Source organism: Nerophis lumbriciformis, linkage group LG30 (assembly GCF_033978685.3).
Source record: "Nerophis lumbriciformis linkage group LG30, RoL_Nlum_v2.1, whole genome shotgun sequence".
Taxonomy (NCBI): domain Eukaryota; kingdom Metazoa; phylum Chordata; class Actinopteri; order Syngnathiformes; family Syngnathidae; genus Nerophis; species Nerophis lumbriciformis.
This window is the reverse complement of record NC_084577.2, coordinates 13,018,103-13,034,467: the sequence shown is the minus strand read 5'-3', so window position 1 is coordinate 13,034,467 and position 16,365 is coordinate 13,018,103. Positions and strand designations below refer to the sequence as shown.

Below are 16,365 nucleotides of genomic sequence, written 5' to 3'. Positions count from 1 at the left end.
TAATAAATAAGGAAAAAAACATATATAAATCGCACTGGAGCCCGGCCAAACTATGAAAAAAAACTGCGACTTATAGTCCGAAAAATAAGGTACTTTGAGACAAGAGCTACAGTGATGCATGCTTGGGTATGGTTTGAATTCATATCCAACAATTGCGAGAACTACTTTTTACTGTCAATATCGGCTGCCTTGGCTCAGAAAAGGTTGAAAAACACTGTTCTACAGAACTGGCGCCCATTCCCCCGCATACACTGTGTGGATAAAGGCATGTAAAACTAGTATTTTGATTACTTATTTACATATTTTTGTTGCCCTGGTCCATGATTACTTGACAACTGATAGGTTGATTGGCAACACTAAATTGGCCCTATTGTAGCTGAGATAGGCTCCAGCGCCCACCGCGACCCCGAAGGGAATAAGCGGTAGAAAATGGATGGATGGATGGATGATATAGTGAGCTAAAAATAAATATAAAATAATTGCCATTTCAGGACTTCCCTGCTCTTCAATAGACACCCTAGCCTGTGCTTCCTGACGCTTCTTGAGGAAAACATCAGTAAAAGAGGACGCAAATAACCTCACCTTCATTTTCTGTCGTTTTTTTCGCAGGTTCTGACTCAGTTTCTCTCCCCTTGAGGGTTCTTCTGATCTTCAGGATCACATTTTGCTTGACTCTCTAATTTTTTTTCCATCTAAACTCCGACCAAAACTCTTCTTCTTCGAAGTCACAATCATTAAATAAAAAATTGCAGCAAATTACTCTCCTCACGCTGAGTCCGTCTCATTTTGCATAAGTCATTTTGACTGGAGAGGGTCACACTTTCCTCATATTGCCATCATGTGGAAATGTATGCAGGCTGAGCCCTTCTGTAGTTGTGTTGCTACAACCTGCAACAATGCATCTAGCAGACATATTTGATAGTGACTTCAAGTTCTGCATGAAAATATCAAGATTTGGGATAAAGATGCTACCAAAACACATGAATGTTCCGCGGATGACGTGGAATGTGCTGAAACTCATTAGAAAGCAAGCCTAAAATTACTACTCTTTGTCTTTTTTGGGGAGAATTTTATTCGTTGACATTGTTTTAGGACCAGAACAATGAAATAAGTGCTTGTCCTGTCAGCATTAAAAGGGCCCTTAAACATAATGTCGAAACAAACACTTATTCACATCACACCTGTTATACCCTTTTTCAGTTATAAATGTAGCTTTTTATATTGAAAGTGCTTCATTGAAATGCTCCCATCGAGAAGGTCAACAGTAACATAATGTCATGTTTTGTTTGGTTATGTTCTGTTGGTTTTTGGACTCTTTTAGTTCCTGTTTGCTCACCCTGGATTGTTTGTTCACCATGGCAACTCATAGTTTTCACCTGTCTCATTTGTTTCAATCACACCTGTCTTTAATCAAGACTTTATTATTTAAGCCTGTAGTTGCCAGGTAGTCAACTTGGCGACATTGTTAGTACTCTTGCTACTCTGTGCTCTGTTTATGCCATAGCTCTTGATACCATAGTTTATGCTGCTCATTTCATACTCTGTATCTGTTCTGTTCATGCTCGTTTCATGCCATAGATTCCTGTTTTGCCAAGCAAGTTTTTGTTTATTAATGCCACAGTTAGTGACTTTTGTTTCATGTCCATAGTCGGCCTAAGTGCTAGTTTTTGTTTCCCACGCTAAGTTTGTACCTCCGCTGCGAGCGCTTTTTGTTTGTACCACTTTTTATAGTCTAAATTAAATAATGTGTTTACCTTCAAGCCATGACTGGTCTGGTCCGATTGCATTCCGGGAAAACAATCCTCGCAGCAAGCTGCAAGATAGTCCACGTCGTGACACATAACAGTAACACTACTTGACAAACTAGCCGATAGGTTTTGCCAGCAACGTGTCAGGAATTTTGAGTCATTCTGTGTTGCAGAAGGTTAATTGTGTTAAAATTGTATTCTGATCAATATTGATTGCATTAACACATTAATTTTGACAGTCCTATCATTTGAATATCTAGACTAGACTTTTTGACTGGGGGGCGGCATTGGGCTAGTGTTGTACGGCTATAATACCGCGATACTAATGAATCATATTCGGTACTATACCGCCTCTGAAAAGTACCAACAAGAAACATATGTTTAAAGTACCGTAATATTGTTTGTTAAAATAAAACCAACAAGGCAATTTTTTGGTCCCCTTTATTTAAAAAAGTATCAAAGTATCGGAATAATTTTGGTATCGGGACAACACTAAATTGGGCTTAAAAAAATTGGCCGGGAGCTAAAAGCTGACTGTATGCAAAGTAACTATATATAAATGGTAAATGGGGTTATACTTGTATAGCGTTTATCTACCTTCAAAGTACTCAAAGCGCGTTGACACTATTTCCACATTCACTCATTCACACCCACATTCACATTCGCACACTGATGTCGGGAGCTGCCATGCAAGGCAGTAACCACAACCCATCAGGAGCAAGGGTGAAGTTTTTTGCTCAAGGACACAATGAATGTGACGAAGTTGGTAGAAGGTGGGGATCGAACCAGGAACCCTCAGGTTGCTGGCACGGCCACTCTTCCACTTGCACCACGCTGTCCCCAAATAAATATATATATATATATATATATATATATATATGTATATATATATATATATACATATATATATATATATGATTACATGTTATTATAATTATATAATGGATATGTAATAATAAATATTATATTTAGTTATTAAGACTATGTGAATGTTCAACCCCTACCTTGTTTACTTCCGTGACGACCTCCTTAAAGTTTTTTTTATCAATCAGAAATATCAAGCAGCTAAAATGTGCCAAACATGGATAAGTGAGGAGAGGGTGTTTTGCATTTTCCCGTCATTCCTTGTAACACACAGATGTCAAACTCAAGGCCCGGGGGCCAAATCTGGCCTGCCACATTATTTTATGTGGCCCGCGAAAACCTGGAAATAATATGCGTTTAAAAAATGCTTAATATTTTCTTACTAAATATATTTGTTCTTTCCCTTTTGACATCAAAAATCATGTACTGCATGCAATTGCATATGTTTTAAAATTCAATATTATCAAAATCAAAATATTGTATTATCATGTATTCCAAAAATATTTTTTGTTAAAATAAAGATAAATACTGTACTTAAATATCGGCTTGACTTATGATTTCAAAACAAATTATTAATCAAATTGTAGACTGTGAAATTGACAATAGCTTGTACGGTTAAATTCCGCCGACTGAGTTTTTTACCGTAAAATCAACTTTGGTACTGTTTTTTTTTTCATATACAGTTAAGACACTAACACATTAAAAAACAAACAAAAAAAACATTAAAACAAGAAGATTTTACGATTAAAAAAAACTAAACCGGCAGCTCTGTTGCTTGAATTTTACCGCTAAAAACAGTGGTTTTGTTACTCCATTCCACTCCATGCTGTAAAAAACCCACTGCTTTTACTGTAAGATTCTGGTGACTGAGCTGCCAGAATTTTTGCAGTTTATGTAAAAAAATATATTGTTATTGTATTATATATATATATACATGTATATTCATATATTACTCATTGTTAAAAGCGGCCCTCTGAGGGCAATCATAACTGCGATGTGGCCCTCAATGAAAACAAGCTTGACACCCCTGTTGTAATGGATTTAAATGGGTTTAGTTTTATTTTTTTTCATGCTGATTGGACATTTTTTATATAACATCCACAAAGTTCAATGAGCAGGATGTGTTATGTGTGATCATGTTTGATACATTTTTTGTCATGTCTGTGTGATCATGTTTTGTTTTAGTCATGTTCGGTTTTGTTTTTGTACTCTTTGTGCACTTTTGTTTATTTTGTCACCATAGCAATCCATTAGTTTTCACCTGTCATGTCACGCACCTGTTTCACGTTTTGAGTCACGCACCTGTTTTCACTGATCATGTCACTGCTATTTAAGCCTGTCTGTTTCTGCTGATCATCCTGGTGACATTATCTATCCTATCCATCCATACTACCTCTGCTACCCATGAGATTTCTGTTTATCATAGTTCATGCTTCATGCCATGCCACAGTAAGTGTTTTTGTTTATTGTTCAGAGTTTCTGCCTTTGTGCAAGTTTTGTATCATTAGCCAAGTTTGTTCTCCGCCATTGTGCGCGCCTTTTGTTTGCTTCCTTTTTTTGTAGTTTGTTAGTGTTTAAATAAATATGTACTTAAATTCACGCCTTGCCCGCGCCAACTTTCCTTTGCATTCCGGGAAAACAAACCCCAAGGACCACGTATTGACATTTTTGTGCTGGTTGAATTTTATTTTCTTCACCATGACTAGGGAAGGTTGTTCACCTTGACTTGCAATTAATAGCTACTGACTTGAGTTAGTTTCGTTGGCCACCAGTTGGCAACAAAATGGCAGCTATCTGACCGCTGATTATTTGTATATTATATGAAAACACAAATTGCTTATTGGACTCGTGCTGTCTCGCGGGCCAAATTGAAGACGCCTGCAGGCCGCATTTTGAACACCCCTGATCTATACAGTCCCATCATTTATATACCTATCATCATGTCTAGCCCACAAGGTCATCGAAGTATGGGCATTTTCCAGTATCCCATATGATCCATTTTTCTCCATGCTTCTGAGCAATAATTATCCACGTACACATTGCAGTCCGCCTGTCAACAACCACCACACATTTTTATTTCCATATAAAATCCATTTGGAGTATTCTGTCTTCTGTAAACCCCTCTGCCTCATCGCTTCATCTCATTTCAAACCCTCTTCGCCCATTGCCACTTATTGTCAGTTGATATTAAGGGTAATGTGTGGACAGTTTTTGTTTGTGTGTGTGACAGAACAATGGAAAGGTAAGCAAAAATGAGTAACATCTTCTGAGTAAGTTTAAATGGAGCAGTTGCATTCAAGAGCCCTAATAGAATGAATTGACAAAACCTGTTCAGAGCCTCAAGAGTATATTTCCTGTTAAATGAAATGTGTCCAAAATGCAACCTTCCAGGGGTTGACTTGCCATTGGGAGGATTGGGAATTTGCTTGGTCGGCTGTGAGGCTCTTCAGGCAGTCGAAATGTAAGCTGTTTGGTTTGGCCTGTGTCTGTTCAAGCAAACACTCTTTTCTGGGTTCCCCCGTTATAGCAAGCAGGTGATCCGTTGTTGCTTCTAATTCATGTGAAAATATGGGTCATTTCACTAAGGATGTCTACCCAATTCGCTACTTTTATACGTAACGACTGACCAAATTTCGTCGGCTCTACCGATTCAAGTAAAATTAAAATGGTACCCAATTCCGATACCTTTGTTGTGTGTGACGGCACGTCGATTTACAGACTCAAGCATTTGGCGGGCAAACAGGCGCATTCTCTGAATACATTTCCGTTACGCTCGCCTAGGAAGAAGAAGAAAACAAGAAACTGCTGTTCTAAATGTGTCCACTTGATGTCACAATAGCAATTATTTGTATCTTTGTAGATGATGCTACATATGTAAAAAACAAACAAAAAAAACACCTGATGTTAGTGTACCAGTCGAGGAAAATGAGCAAACTACATAAATAACATCCTGTAATTTGATTTTGATATTATTATTTTTTTATCTTGATAGATTGAAAATTAACACCAATGAGTGTAGCTGAGATAGGCTCCAGCGCCCCCCGCGACCCCAAAGGGAATAAGCGGTAGAAAATGGATGGATGGATGGAGTTGACTGATGAACATTATCACATAATTTATTCAGGAAGTATAAATGACGACAAATAAAGATAGAATACTTTTAACCGCAACATGTGGTTGTGAATAAACCAAACAACATTATGATTTGTACTTTTTCAGAATGTGCTTGTTCTTATTCTAAACAAAGAAAACAATCTGAAGTTGTCTTTATTTTTAAGTTATTGTGCCGTGATTTTTCCAGTCCGGCCCACTCGGCAGTAGATTTTTCTCCATGTGGCCCCCGATCTCAAATGAGTTTGACACCCCTGTTGTAAATACACCTCTGCATAACATTGTATTTTTTTAACATTAAATAAAACAAAAAAAGAAAAATAAACAAATATAGATCAACTTACAACAAAGAATAACTTTATTAGCATTGCTTTTTAGTCCATAACATAAAACATTTAAAATGCATCAATTTGCCTGAAAAATCACAAAACAATTGTTATCCTTATATAAACTATAACAATGTTTTGACTGACTTGAAACATTTGATACTAAAAAGTTAAATAAATAATCTTAATAAATAATTCAAATTGATCAGCAACAATAACGCAAGAAGACAAAATATAAAACACTGTAACTTACAGCAGTGTTTTTGAACCACTGTGCAGCGGCACACTAGTGTGCCGTGAGATACAGTCTGGTGTGCCGTGGGGGATTATCTAATTTAACCTATTTGGGGTAAAAAATATTTTTTGCAAACCAGTAATTATAGTCTGCAAATGATGTGTAGTTGTTGACTGTCGGTGCTGTCTAGAGCTTGGCAGAGTAACCGTGTAATACTCTTCCATATCAGTAGGTGGCAGCCGGTAGCTAATTGCTTTGTAGATGTCGGAAACAGCGGGAGGCAGTGTGCAGGTAAAAGGGTGTCTAATGCGTAAACAAAAAATAAACAAAAGGTGAGTGCCCCTAAGAAAAGGCATTGAAGCTTAGGGAAGGCTATGCAGAACGAAACTAAAACTGAACTGGCTACAAAGTAAACAAAAACAGAATGCTGGACAACAGCAAAGACTTACTGTGGAGCAAAGATGGCGTCCACAATGTACATCTGAACATGAAATGACAATCGACAATGTCCCCACGAAGAAGGATAAAAACAAAGCAGATGCGGGAAATATCGCTCAAAGGAAGACATGAAACTGCTACAGGAAAATCACTGACCTACAGAACAAAAATTAATAAAACAATTTGTGCTGTTTAGTTTTTTTTGTGTTTTTTCATCACATTGAGCATGTTTTGTAGTGCACACATTTTCAAAGCGGGGTTTGAAGCATGATACTGATAAAGCATTTTCCTCTGGGTGGGTGGGCCACACAATTTAAGAAGAACCCCAGCAGGCACAAGACATAAAAACAACGTTGAGAACTTGTTGAATTAGGTCTTGACGTTGAGCAACTCAATCACAACGTTGAAACAACATGCTTTTTGTCGACATCTTGTCAATGTTGGGTTCTGACGTTGATTTGACCATTGATTTTTGGTCATTTCACAACCAATATTCTACAACACAAATACAACGTTGAAACAACATGCTTTTTGACAACGTTTATTCAATGTCAGGTTCTGACGTTGATTTGACTATTGGAATTTGGTAACTTCCCAACCAACAACGTGGATCCAACGTCAGACACCAACGTTGTCTCAATTTACAAATACAACTATTTTGCAACGTTCTTTCAAAGTCAGTTTTAAAGGACACGTATGTATAATCAACGTTGTATCAATGTGTTGTGCCTGCTGGGACTGCTCTATGTTGCCCATTTTCAATGCCAACAAAGCAAACATGCCTGACAGAAAGTGCTCAAAAGTAAGGCTCCACTTTTCAAAATGCATTAATATATATCATCAATCAATCAATCAAAGTTTATTCATACAGCCTGAAATCACGAGTGTCTCAAAGGACTGCAGAAGCCACAACGACATCCTCGGCTCAGATCCCACATCAGGGCAAGGAAAAACTCAACCCAATGGGCTACAATGAGAAACCTTGGAGGGGACCGCAGTTACATTAGATAAGCCATATACATGCAACTGATTAGCATTAGCAATGTTACATGGCGTTTTCAGCACCTCTAAATTTGGTAATTAAAAATACAACTAAAGATGCATGTTACAATCAAACATCTTCAATCCAATCCACTTTATTTGTATAGCACATTTAAAGAACATAAATGTTTCCAAAGTGCTGAGCAACAATATTAAAAGCAATATTCCAATATTATCCTTAGCTCCACCAATGACTGAATAAAAACAAAAAATAAATACAAAATATTATCCTTAGCTCCACCAATGACTGAATAAAAACAAAAAATAAATACATATTAAAACAATATAAAAATAAATTTGATTAAAAACGATTTTAAAGGGTAAAACAGTGTGTGTGTTATAAGTGCAATGCTCACAGTATAAACACTTTATAGGGATCAACAAAAGCCAAGACTGGCACATTAAACTTTGATGCCAATAGACCAGTGTTTTTCAACCTTTTTTGAGCCGAGGCACATTTTTTGCGTTGAAAAAATCCAGAGGCACACCACCAGCAGAAATCATTAAAAAACGAAACTCAGTTGACAGTAAAAAGTCGTTGTCGCAATTGTTGGATATGAATTTAAACCATAACCAACCATGCATCACTATAGCTCTTGTCTCAAAGTAGGTGTACTGTCACGACCTGTCACATCATGCTGTGACTTCTTTTGAGTTTTTTGCTGTTTTCCTAACTGGTGGCTTTTTCTCTTTTTTTTGGTGTTTTCCTGTAGCAGTTTCATGTCTTCCTTTGAGCGATATTTCCCACATCTACTTTGTTTTAGCAATCAAGAATATTTCAATTGTTTTTATCCTTCTTTGTGGGGACATTGTCGATTGTCACGTCATGTTTGGATGTACATTGTGGACGCCGTCTTTGCTCCACAGTAAGTCTTTGCTGTCGTCCAGCATTGTGCTTTTGTTTACTTTGTAGCCAGTTCAGTTTTAGTTTTGTTCTGCATAGCCTTCCCTAAGCTTCAATGCCTTTTTTTAGCGGCACTCACCTTTTGTATGTTTTTGGTTTAAGCATTAGACACTTTTTTACCTGCACGCTGCCTCCCGCTGTTTCCGACATCTACAAAGCAATTAGCTACCGACTGCCACCTACTGATATGGAAGAGTATTACACGGTTACTCTGCCGAGCTCTAGACAGCACCGACAGGCAACAACAACACATAATTTGCAGACTATAATTACTGGTTTGCAAAAAATATTTTTAACCCAAATAGGTGAAATTAGATAATCTCCCACGGCACACTACAAAGGCACAAAACACTGCAATAGACTACTTCCTGACAACACAATAGGACAAACTGAAGTGAATGCATACTTGCAAATGAGACTCGAAAATGTAAGAAAACAAGATCTAACAACAGCACAGTTATCATTATCAGATCTTTGTTCAATGGTAAATAAGAAAGCGGAGCCTAAAAATCAAAGAGAAATTAAACAGACAGTATTAGAGGGTAGAGTAATTTTCTGATTAGTGTGAAAGCCAATAGGTTAATATTACAAAGTGCCACTGAGAAATGCAGAAGATGTAGACTTGCACTGCCAAAAAAGAGAAGACAATAAACTAATAAGACTAGGCAGACTGACAGGGAACCAGGATGATTAGGCCGTAACTGACATGGCCTGAGACGCTGTACCTAAACTCAGGTAAAAGACAGGATGAATATCATTTTAGACAAACACTGGGTTTTAGACCATTAACATTTTATTGGCCTTGACGTTATACTTCAGTGCTGGACTGAGGCAATTCAGTGAAAAATGAAAAGGCACCGTTTTTATGCTGCAGGGGTTGATACCGTGAGGAAAATCTAGGGTGAGCAGCAGGAGGGAAATATAATGCTGGTTCCACATTGCAAACATAACCGGGGAAATAATGAATGTGGAAAAAGAAACACTGCAACATCATTCCACAACAGCGCTGTTCTTTTTTCCCCGATGTGTTTACTAGTTTCTGATTTGTGCTGTAGTCGACATTGGTTTTGAAGTTTCGCAGTGTACTGTTTAAAAGGGAACATTATCACCAGACCTATGTAAGCGTCAATATATACCTTGATGTTGCAGAAAAAAGACCATATATTTTTTCAACCGATTTCCGAACTCTAAATGGGTGACTTTTGGCGAATTAAACGCCTTTCTAATATTCGCTCTCGGAGCGATGACGTCACAACGTGACGTCACATCGGGAAGCAATCTGCCATTTTCTCAAACACCGAGTCAAATCAGCTCTGTTATTTTCTGTTTTTTCGACTGTTTTCCGTACTTTGGAGACATCATGCCTCATCGGTGTGTTGTCGGAGGGTGTAACAACACGAACAGGGACGGGTTCAAGTTGCACCAGTGGCCCAAAGATGCGAAAGTGGCAAGAAATTGGACGTTTGTTCCGCACACTTTACCGACGAAAGCTATGCTACGACAGAGATGGCAAGAATGTGTGGATATCCTGCGACACTCAAAGCAGATGCATTTCCAACGATAAAGTCAAAGAAATCTTCCGCCAGACCCCCATTGAATCTGCCGGAGTGTGTGAGCAATTCAGGGACAAAGGGCCTCGGTAGCACGGCAAGCAATGGCGGCAGTTTGTTCCCGCAGACGAGCGAGCTAAACCCCCTGGATGTTTTGACTCACACCGTCCCGAAGATGATTAAGAGAAGAATATCGACCCTACCTTCCCTGGCCTGCTGACATGAGGGTATGTCTACAGAATATATTAATTGATGAAAATTGGGCTGTCTGCACTCTCAAAGTGCATGTTGTTGCCAAATGTATTTCATATGCTGTAAACCTAGTTCATAGTTGTTCGTTTCCTTTAATGCCAAACAAACACATACCAATCGTTGGTTAGAAGGCGATCGCCGAATTCGTCCTCGCTTTCTCCCGTGTCGCTGGCTGTCGTGTCGTTTTCGTCGGATTCGCTTGCATACGGTTCAAACCGATATGGCTCAATAGCTTCAGTTTCTTCTTCAATTTTGTTTTCGCTACCTGCCTCCACACTACAACCATCCGTTTCAATACATTCGTAATCTGTTGAATCGCTTAAGCCGCTGAAATCCGAGTCTGAATCCGAGCTAATGTCGCTATAGCTTGCTGTTCTTTGTTTGTGTTTGTGTTGGCTTCACTATGTGACGTCACAGGAAAAGGGACGGGTGTATATAACGATGGTTAAAATCAGGCACTTTGAATCTTTTTTAGGGATATTGTGTGATGGGTAAAATTTTGAAAAAAACTTCGAAAAATATAATAAGCCACTGGGAACTGATTTTTAATGGTTTTAACCATACTGAAATTGTGATAATGTTCCCCGAATACACAATCATTGACATACTCATTTACAGTCACATCAGTCATCTACTGCCTAACAATGCTAAAACTACTAATTAGCCAGGCCTAGTGCAATATTATTCAAATTAAAATATTTTTTCTTGAGAAGCAATGTCGTTGCATCACAGGAGTGGAGTAAGCAATAAAAACAAAAGTAAGCTCTAAGTTAGCTATTAGGGTTGCAACTAACGATATTTTTGATAGTCGATTTGTCATCGACTATCTTAACGATTAATCGACTGGTCGGATGATAAAGCGTACACATATCAAATGGCTCTTATTTTTCCATCGACTTTTATTCAGGCATGTGCTTACGAACAACAGATAGGACTAATTCATTCGTAAATATGTATTTATACTGTAACTGTGCTGCTCATTCAGCTGTGACAAAAATTAAAATGACTAAAAGAAAGGAGAGGCAAAGTGCTAAAAAAACCAAAAAACAAATAACCTTGTTTGTGTATTAAAACAATTGTAAAATGGAAGCAATGAAAACAAACAATAAAACACATAATGTAACTTCCTCAAAAAGAAAAGCATTTTGTGATGTTTAAAAAGCTGCACCGCTGGTATATTGACTATTGATTAACGTATAGAACTCCAATAGTGTTTTTCAACCTTTTTTGAGCCAAGGCACATTTTTTGCACACACACACACACACACACACAACCATCAATTACCGGGGCATTAATTTAGTGATAGGTGACTCTTTAAAAGACCAACATCTTGCTGCTACTGCAAGATGCCGCAGATCGTGCCCTGGGGAGGGAGCGCATATTTCACGACCATGTAGACCTATTTGCCCGAAGTGACAAATATTTATTTGAATGCTTTAGGCTACCTCAGCAGTCCCCCCTTTCTTAAACTTACGTTTTGACATTATGTATTTCCCCCGCAGAATCATACGAATTTCTCATCTGTAATCTGTTTGTGTTTTCTCCGTGTGTTTGATGTTCGGCTTTTCCGTCGGAATTGTGCCCTTATATGGGGAATTAAGGGCGTTTACCTCTGCAAATTACGGAATTGAGGGTGTTTACATATGCATATTAGGGAAATATGGGCGTGTTTATATGCAAATTATGATAGACACGCACGCTCTAGCCATTTGCCATTTGGGCGTTTAAGAACACGTCATGAATTTGAATGGACTCCCCTTAGGAAATCACTTTGGAAGAAAAATAAGAGGAAAAGTGAGGAATTTATTGCTGAATGGGGCCTAATGTGATTAATGTCAGCTTCAGTTCACTACAACATGGCTGAATCCTGATAAGCATTGTTAACAGTGTGATGAAATCATTTCAGTGATTCAGTTTGTCATGAAGCATAAAATGTTTGTTGCAAACCACAGATCGAATGGTATAAATGGTGCAAATGGTGTCCTATAAGCAGGGAGCAAAATTCACTTTGTCACAGTTGAAAAAAATCAAAAAATCTTCATTTCGGCCTTTTATTTATGTTTTCCTATTCATCAAAATCCAAAGTGATAGATCATTCTTTGCAATTTCGGTGTAATATGCGCATACATGAAATATATTTCCCTGCCAGTCCCCCCACGGCTTGTAAAAAACTGTGATGTATGTCCTCTATATCCCGGCTTATATATTGCATCTTGCCTGCTGACGCACTAAGAAACCGACTGCACTTTCTTACTCGTAACAGACGGTTGGCAGGAAGATCAAATGCCCAACTGGCATAATGATAGGTTAATTTTTAACACAATGTTGTATACTCACCTCACTTTTACATTTATTTACTTCTTGTTTGGAAACCGTGAATGCCAAATAGGATGTATACATTGCACTGCATGCTGCTTGGCCATAAGAAGAGAAAAACAATATTTTCAGGTGCTCAGAAAGTTGAATTACCTGATACAGTGCATCTGGACAACATTCACAGTGCTTTACTTCTTCCACATTTTTGTTGTGGTACAGCGTTATTCCAAAATGGGGGGAAAAAAATATTTTTGTCCTCAAAATTCAACACACAAAAACCCATCATTAACATGTGAAAAATGTTTTTTAAAGATAGCAAATTTAATAAAACTAAAAAAAATCACAAGTACATAAGTATTCACAGCATTAGCTTAATAGTAAGTACCGTATTTTTCGGACTATAAGTCGCAGTTTTTTTCATAGTTTGGCCGGGCTCCAGTGCGACTTATATATGTTTTTTTTCCTTTTTTATTATGCATTTTTGGCAGGTGCGACTTATACTCCGGTGCGACTTATACTCCGAAAAATACGAGTAAGTGCATTTTATTTATAAAGTGCTTTTCACAGATAAAATCACAAAGCGCTGTACAAAACATAGGTTAAGTATAACAACAATTCAATTTAAAACAACAGGGGCACCATTATAAAAAGGATACAAAGTGAATTAAAAAAGATAGTTAAAAGGTGCATTAACTAAAAGCTTTACTAAAAAGAGAAGTTTGCACATGTTTCTTAAAAGTTTCAACACAGTCAAGATCATGAAAGGATTGGTGCAAATCGTTCCAGAGTCTGGGAGCTACAGCCTGGAATGCCAGGTCTCCACGGGTTTTAAAATGAGTTTTTGGGATCTTTAGAAGACCCTGGCCTGAAGACCGGAGGCTGCTAATACTTTGTTGATGCACCTTTGGCAGCAAAAGTCTTTTTGAATACGATGCCACAATCTTGGCACAGCTATCTTTGGGCATTTTCGGCCATTCCTCTTTGCAGCACCTCTCAATCTCCATCTGATTGGATGGGATGCGTTGGTTTTCATCCAGGATGTCTCTGTGCATTGCTGCATTCATCTTTCCCTCTATCCTGACTTGTCCCCGAGTTCCTGCCACTGAAAGACACCCCCACAGCATGATGCTGCCACCACCATGTTTCACTGTTGGGATGGTATTGGCCTGGTGATTTCCTCCAAATATGACGCCTGGCATTCACACCAAAGGGTTTAATCTTTGTCTTATCAGACCAGATATTTTTGTTTCTTATGGTCTGAGTGTCTTTCAGGTGCATTTTGGCAACTTTTTGCTAAAAAATGGCTTCTGTCTGGGCACTATACCATACAGGCCTGATTGGTGGATTGCTGCAAAAATGGTTATCCTTCTGGAGGAATGCTTTAGCTCTGACAGAGTGACCATGGGGTTCTTGGTCACCTCCCTGACTGGACTAAGATGAATGCAGCAACGTAAAGAGACATCCCGGATGAAAACCAACGTTTCCCATCCAACTTAATGGAGCTTGAGAGGTGCTGCAAAGAGGAATGGGTGAAACTGCCCAAAGATAGGTGTGCCAAGCTTGTGGCATCGTATTCAAAAAGACTTGAGGCTGTAATTGCTGCCAAAGGTGCATCAACAAATTATTGAGCAAAGGCTGTGAATACTTGTGTGATTTTTTTTTAAATTATTAATACGTTTGAAAAATATTTTTTTTAAAACCTGTTCACATTGTCATTATGGCATACTTGCCAACCTTGAGACCTCCGATTTCGGGAGGTGGGGGGAGGGGTGGGGGTGGGCGTGGTCGGGGTGGGACGGGGGCGTGGTTGGGGGCGTGGCTAAAAGGGGAGGAGTATATTTACAGCTAGAATTCACCAAGTCAAGTATTTCATATATATATACATATATATATATATATATATATATATATATATATATTTTATTATATATATTTTTTTTTTATTATATATATATATATATATATATATATATATATATATAAAATAAATACTTGAATTTCAGTGTTCATTTATTTACACATATACACACACATAACACTCATCTACTCATTGTTGAGTTAAGGGTTGAATTGTCCATCCTTGTTCTATTCTCTGTCACTATTTTTCGAACCATGCTGAACACCCTCTCTGAGCATTGATGTGTGGCACGCACAAAAGTGCTTTCATCAAATGCACGAGATGGCAGTATTGTCCTGTTTGCTGTTTAAGGCAGACGAACTGCTTTACGGTATACAAAAAAGTGACTGCTGTTGTTGTGTGTTGTTGCCACGCTGGGAGGATGTTAATGAAACTGCCTAACAATAAACCCACATAAGAAACCAAGAACTCGCCCTCCATCATTCTATAGTTATAACGTGATTGGGCATGTACGCTTTTTTATATTGTGGAGGACCTGAGTCCGCCTGAATTTCGGGAGATTTTCGGGAGAAAATTTGTCCCGGGAGGTTTTCGGGAGTGGCGCTGAATTTCGGGAGTCTCCCGGAAAATCCGGGAGGGTTGGCAAGTATGCATTATGGGGTATTGTGTGTAGAATTTTGAGGACACAAATGAATGTATTCCATGTTTTTAATAAGACTGTAACAAAACATAACAAATAACAAACTGTAGAACATGTGAAGTGCTGTGAATACTTCCCAGATGCACTGTATGTGGTGAAAAGTAGCTCAAAGAGCTTCGAAAGTGGAAGGGAAAAAATCCACAGCAGTCTTCCTTCGACAAAGGCACTCAAGGTCAATTTTGTTTCTTGTATTCCATCATTGTTCATAGACAACCATTTCCTGATGTTATGCACTTAAAGCAGCTGGTGCCATTAAGCAGCACTGTTTGTAATGAAAAAGCCTGGGTGAAAAAAAAAAAAAACAGGGGGCGTCGAAGGGCACATTTTTCAAACGCTTTGTTGTATGCAACTCTGCATTTACATAAACATCTTTTTTTTTTTTTTTTTCTGCAGTTCCAGCCAACATCTACAAGATGTCAGAAGACATGACGGTAAATGAGGGCAGCAATGTCACACTCAGCTGCTTGGCCAGCGGCAGGCCGGACCCTCTAATCACCTGGCGGCTGCTCAACCCCTCAGGTAAAAATCATCCATTCAGCACTCATTATTCAGTGTGTCGTCCTGGAGTGTGTACAAAACAATAACATATACTTGTATCACCCGAGATCACTAGACTGAATCATTGTATAAATAAATGGCTATTATTTGTTATAATTAGTTATATAAATATCCAGTGTTATCTTGTGCTTTACATAATTTTCTGGGCAAACCATTTGTCAAACTCGTGATTTTTTTCTAATTTATGGGGATGCACCGATCGATCGACCACCAATCAGTATCGGCCAATATTACATTGTATTTGGTCCCCATTGCCATTTAATGCCTTTTAACAAATGCCGATCCCCACCTGCTGACACTATTTGTTTTTAGTCCCCCGGCTGACAAGCGGCTAGCAATAATAAAAAGCAATTACAATATTACAGTATGTGTCTCCATACACAGCGCCGAGCCACTCCCCTAAGCGAATAGCAATCACTTCTTCCTTTTCTTAATATCTTAAGTATCATTATCAAGTAATGTT

The 16,365-nt window shown here is 38.3% G+C and overlaps 1 protein-coding gene across 3 annotated transcripts in view; it reads left to right on the top strand.

The window, feature by feature from the left end:
* The window catches only part of lsamp (limbic system associated membrane protein), a 1,017,468-nt gene that overhangs the window by 903,346 nt on the left and 97,757 nt on the right, over positions 1-16,365 (top strand). For all 3 annotated transcript variants that reach the window (XM_061925611.1, XM_061925610.2, XM_061925609.1), the window contains one exon: positions 15,738-15,863. In XM_061925611.1, coding sequence (XP_061781595.1) covers positions 15,738-15,863 — 126 coding nt within the window. The remainder of the gene's footprint in view (positions 1-15,737; positions 15,864-16,365) is intronic.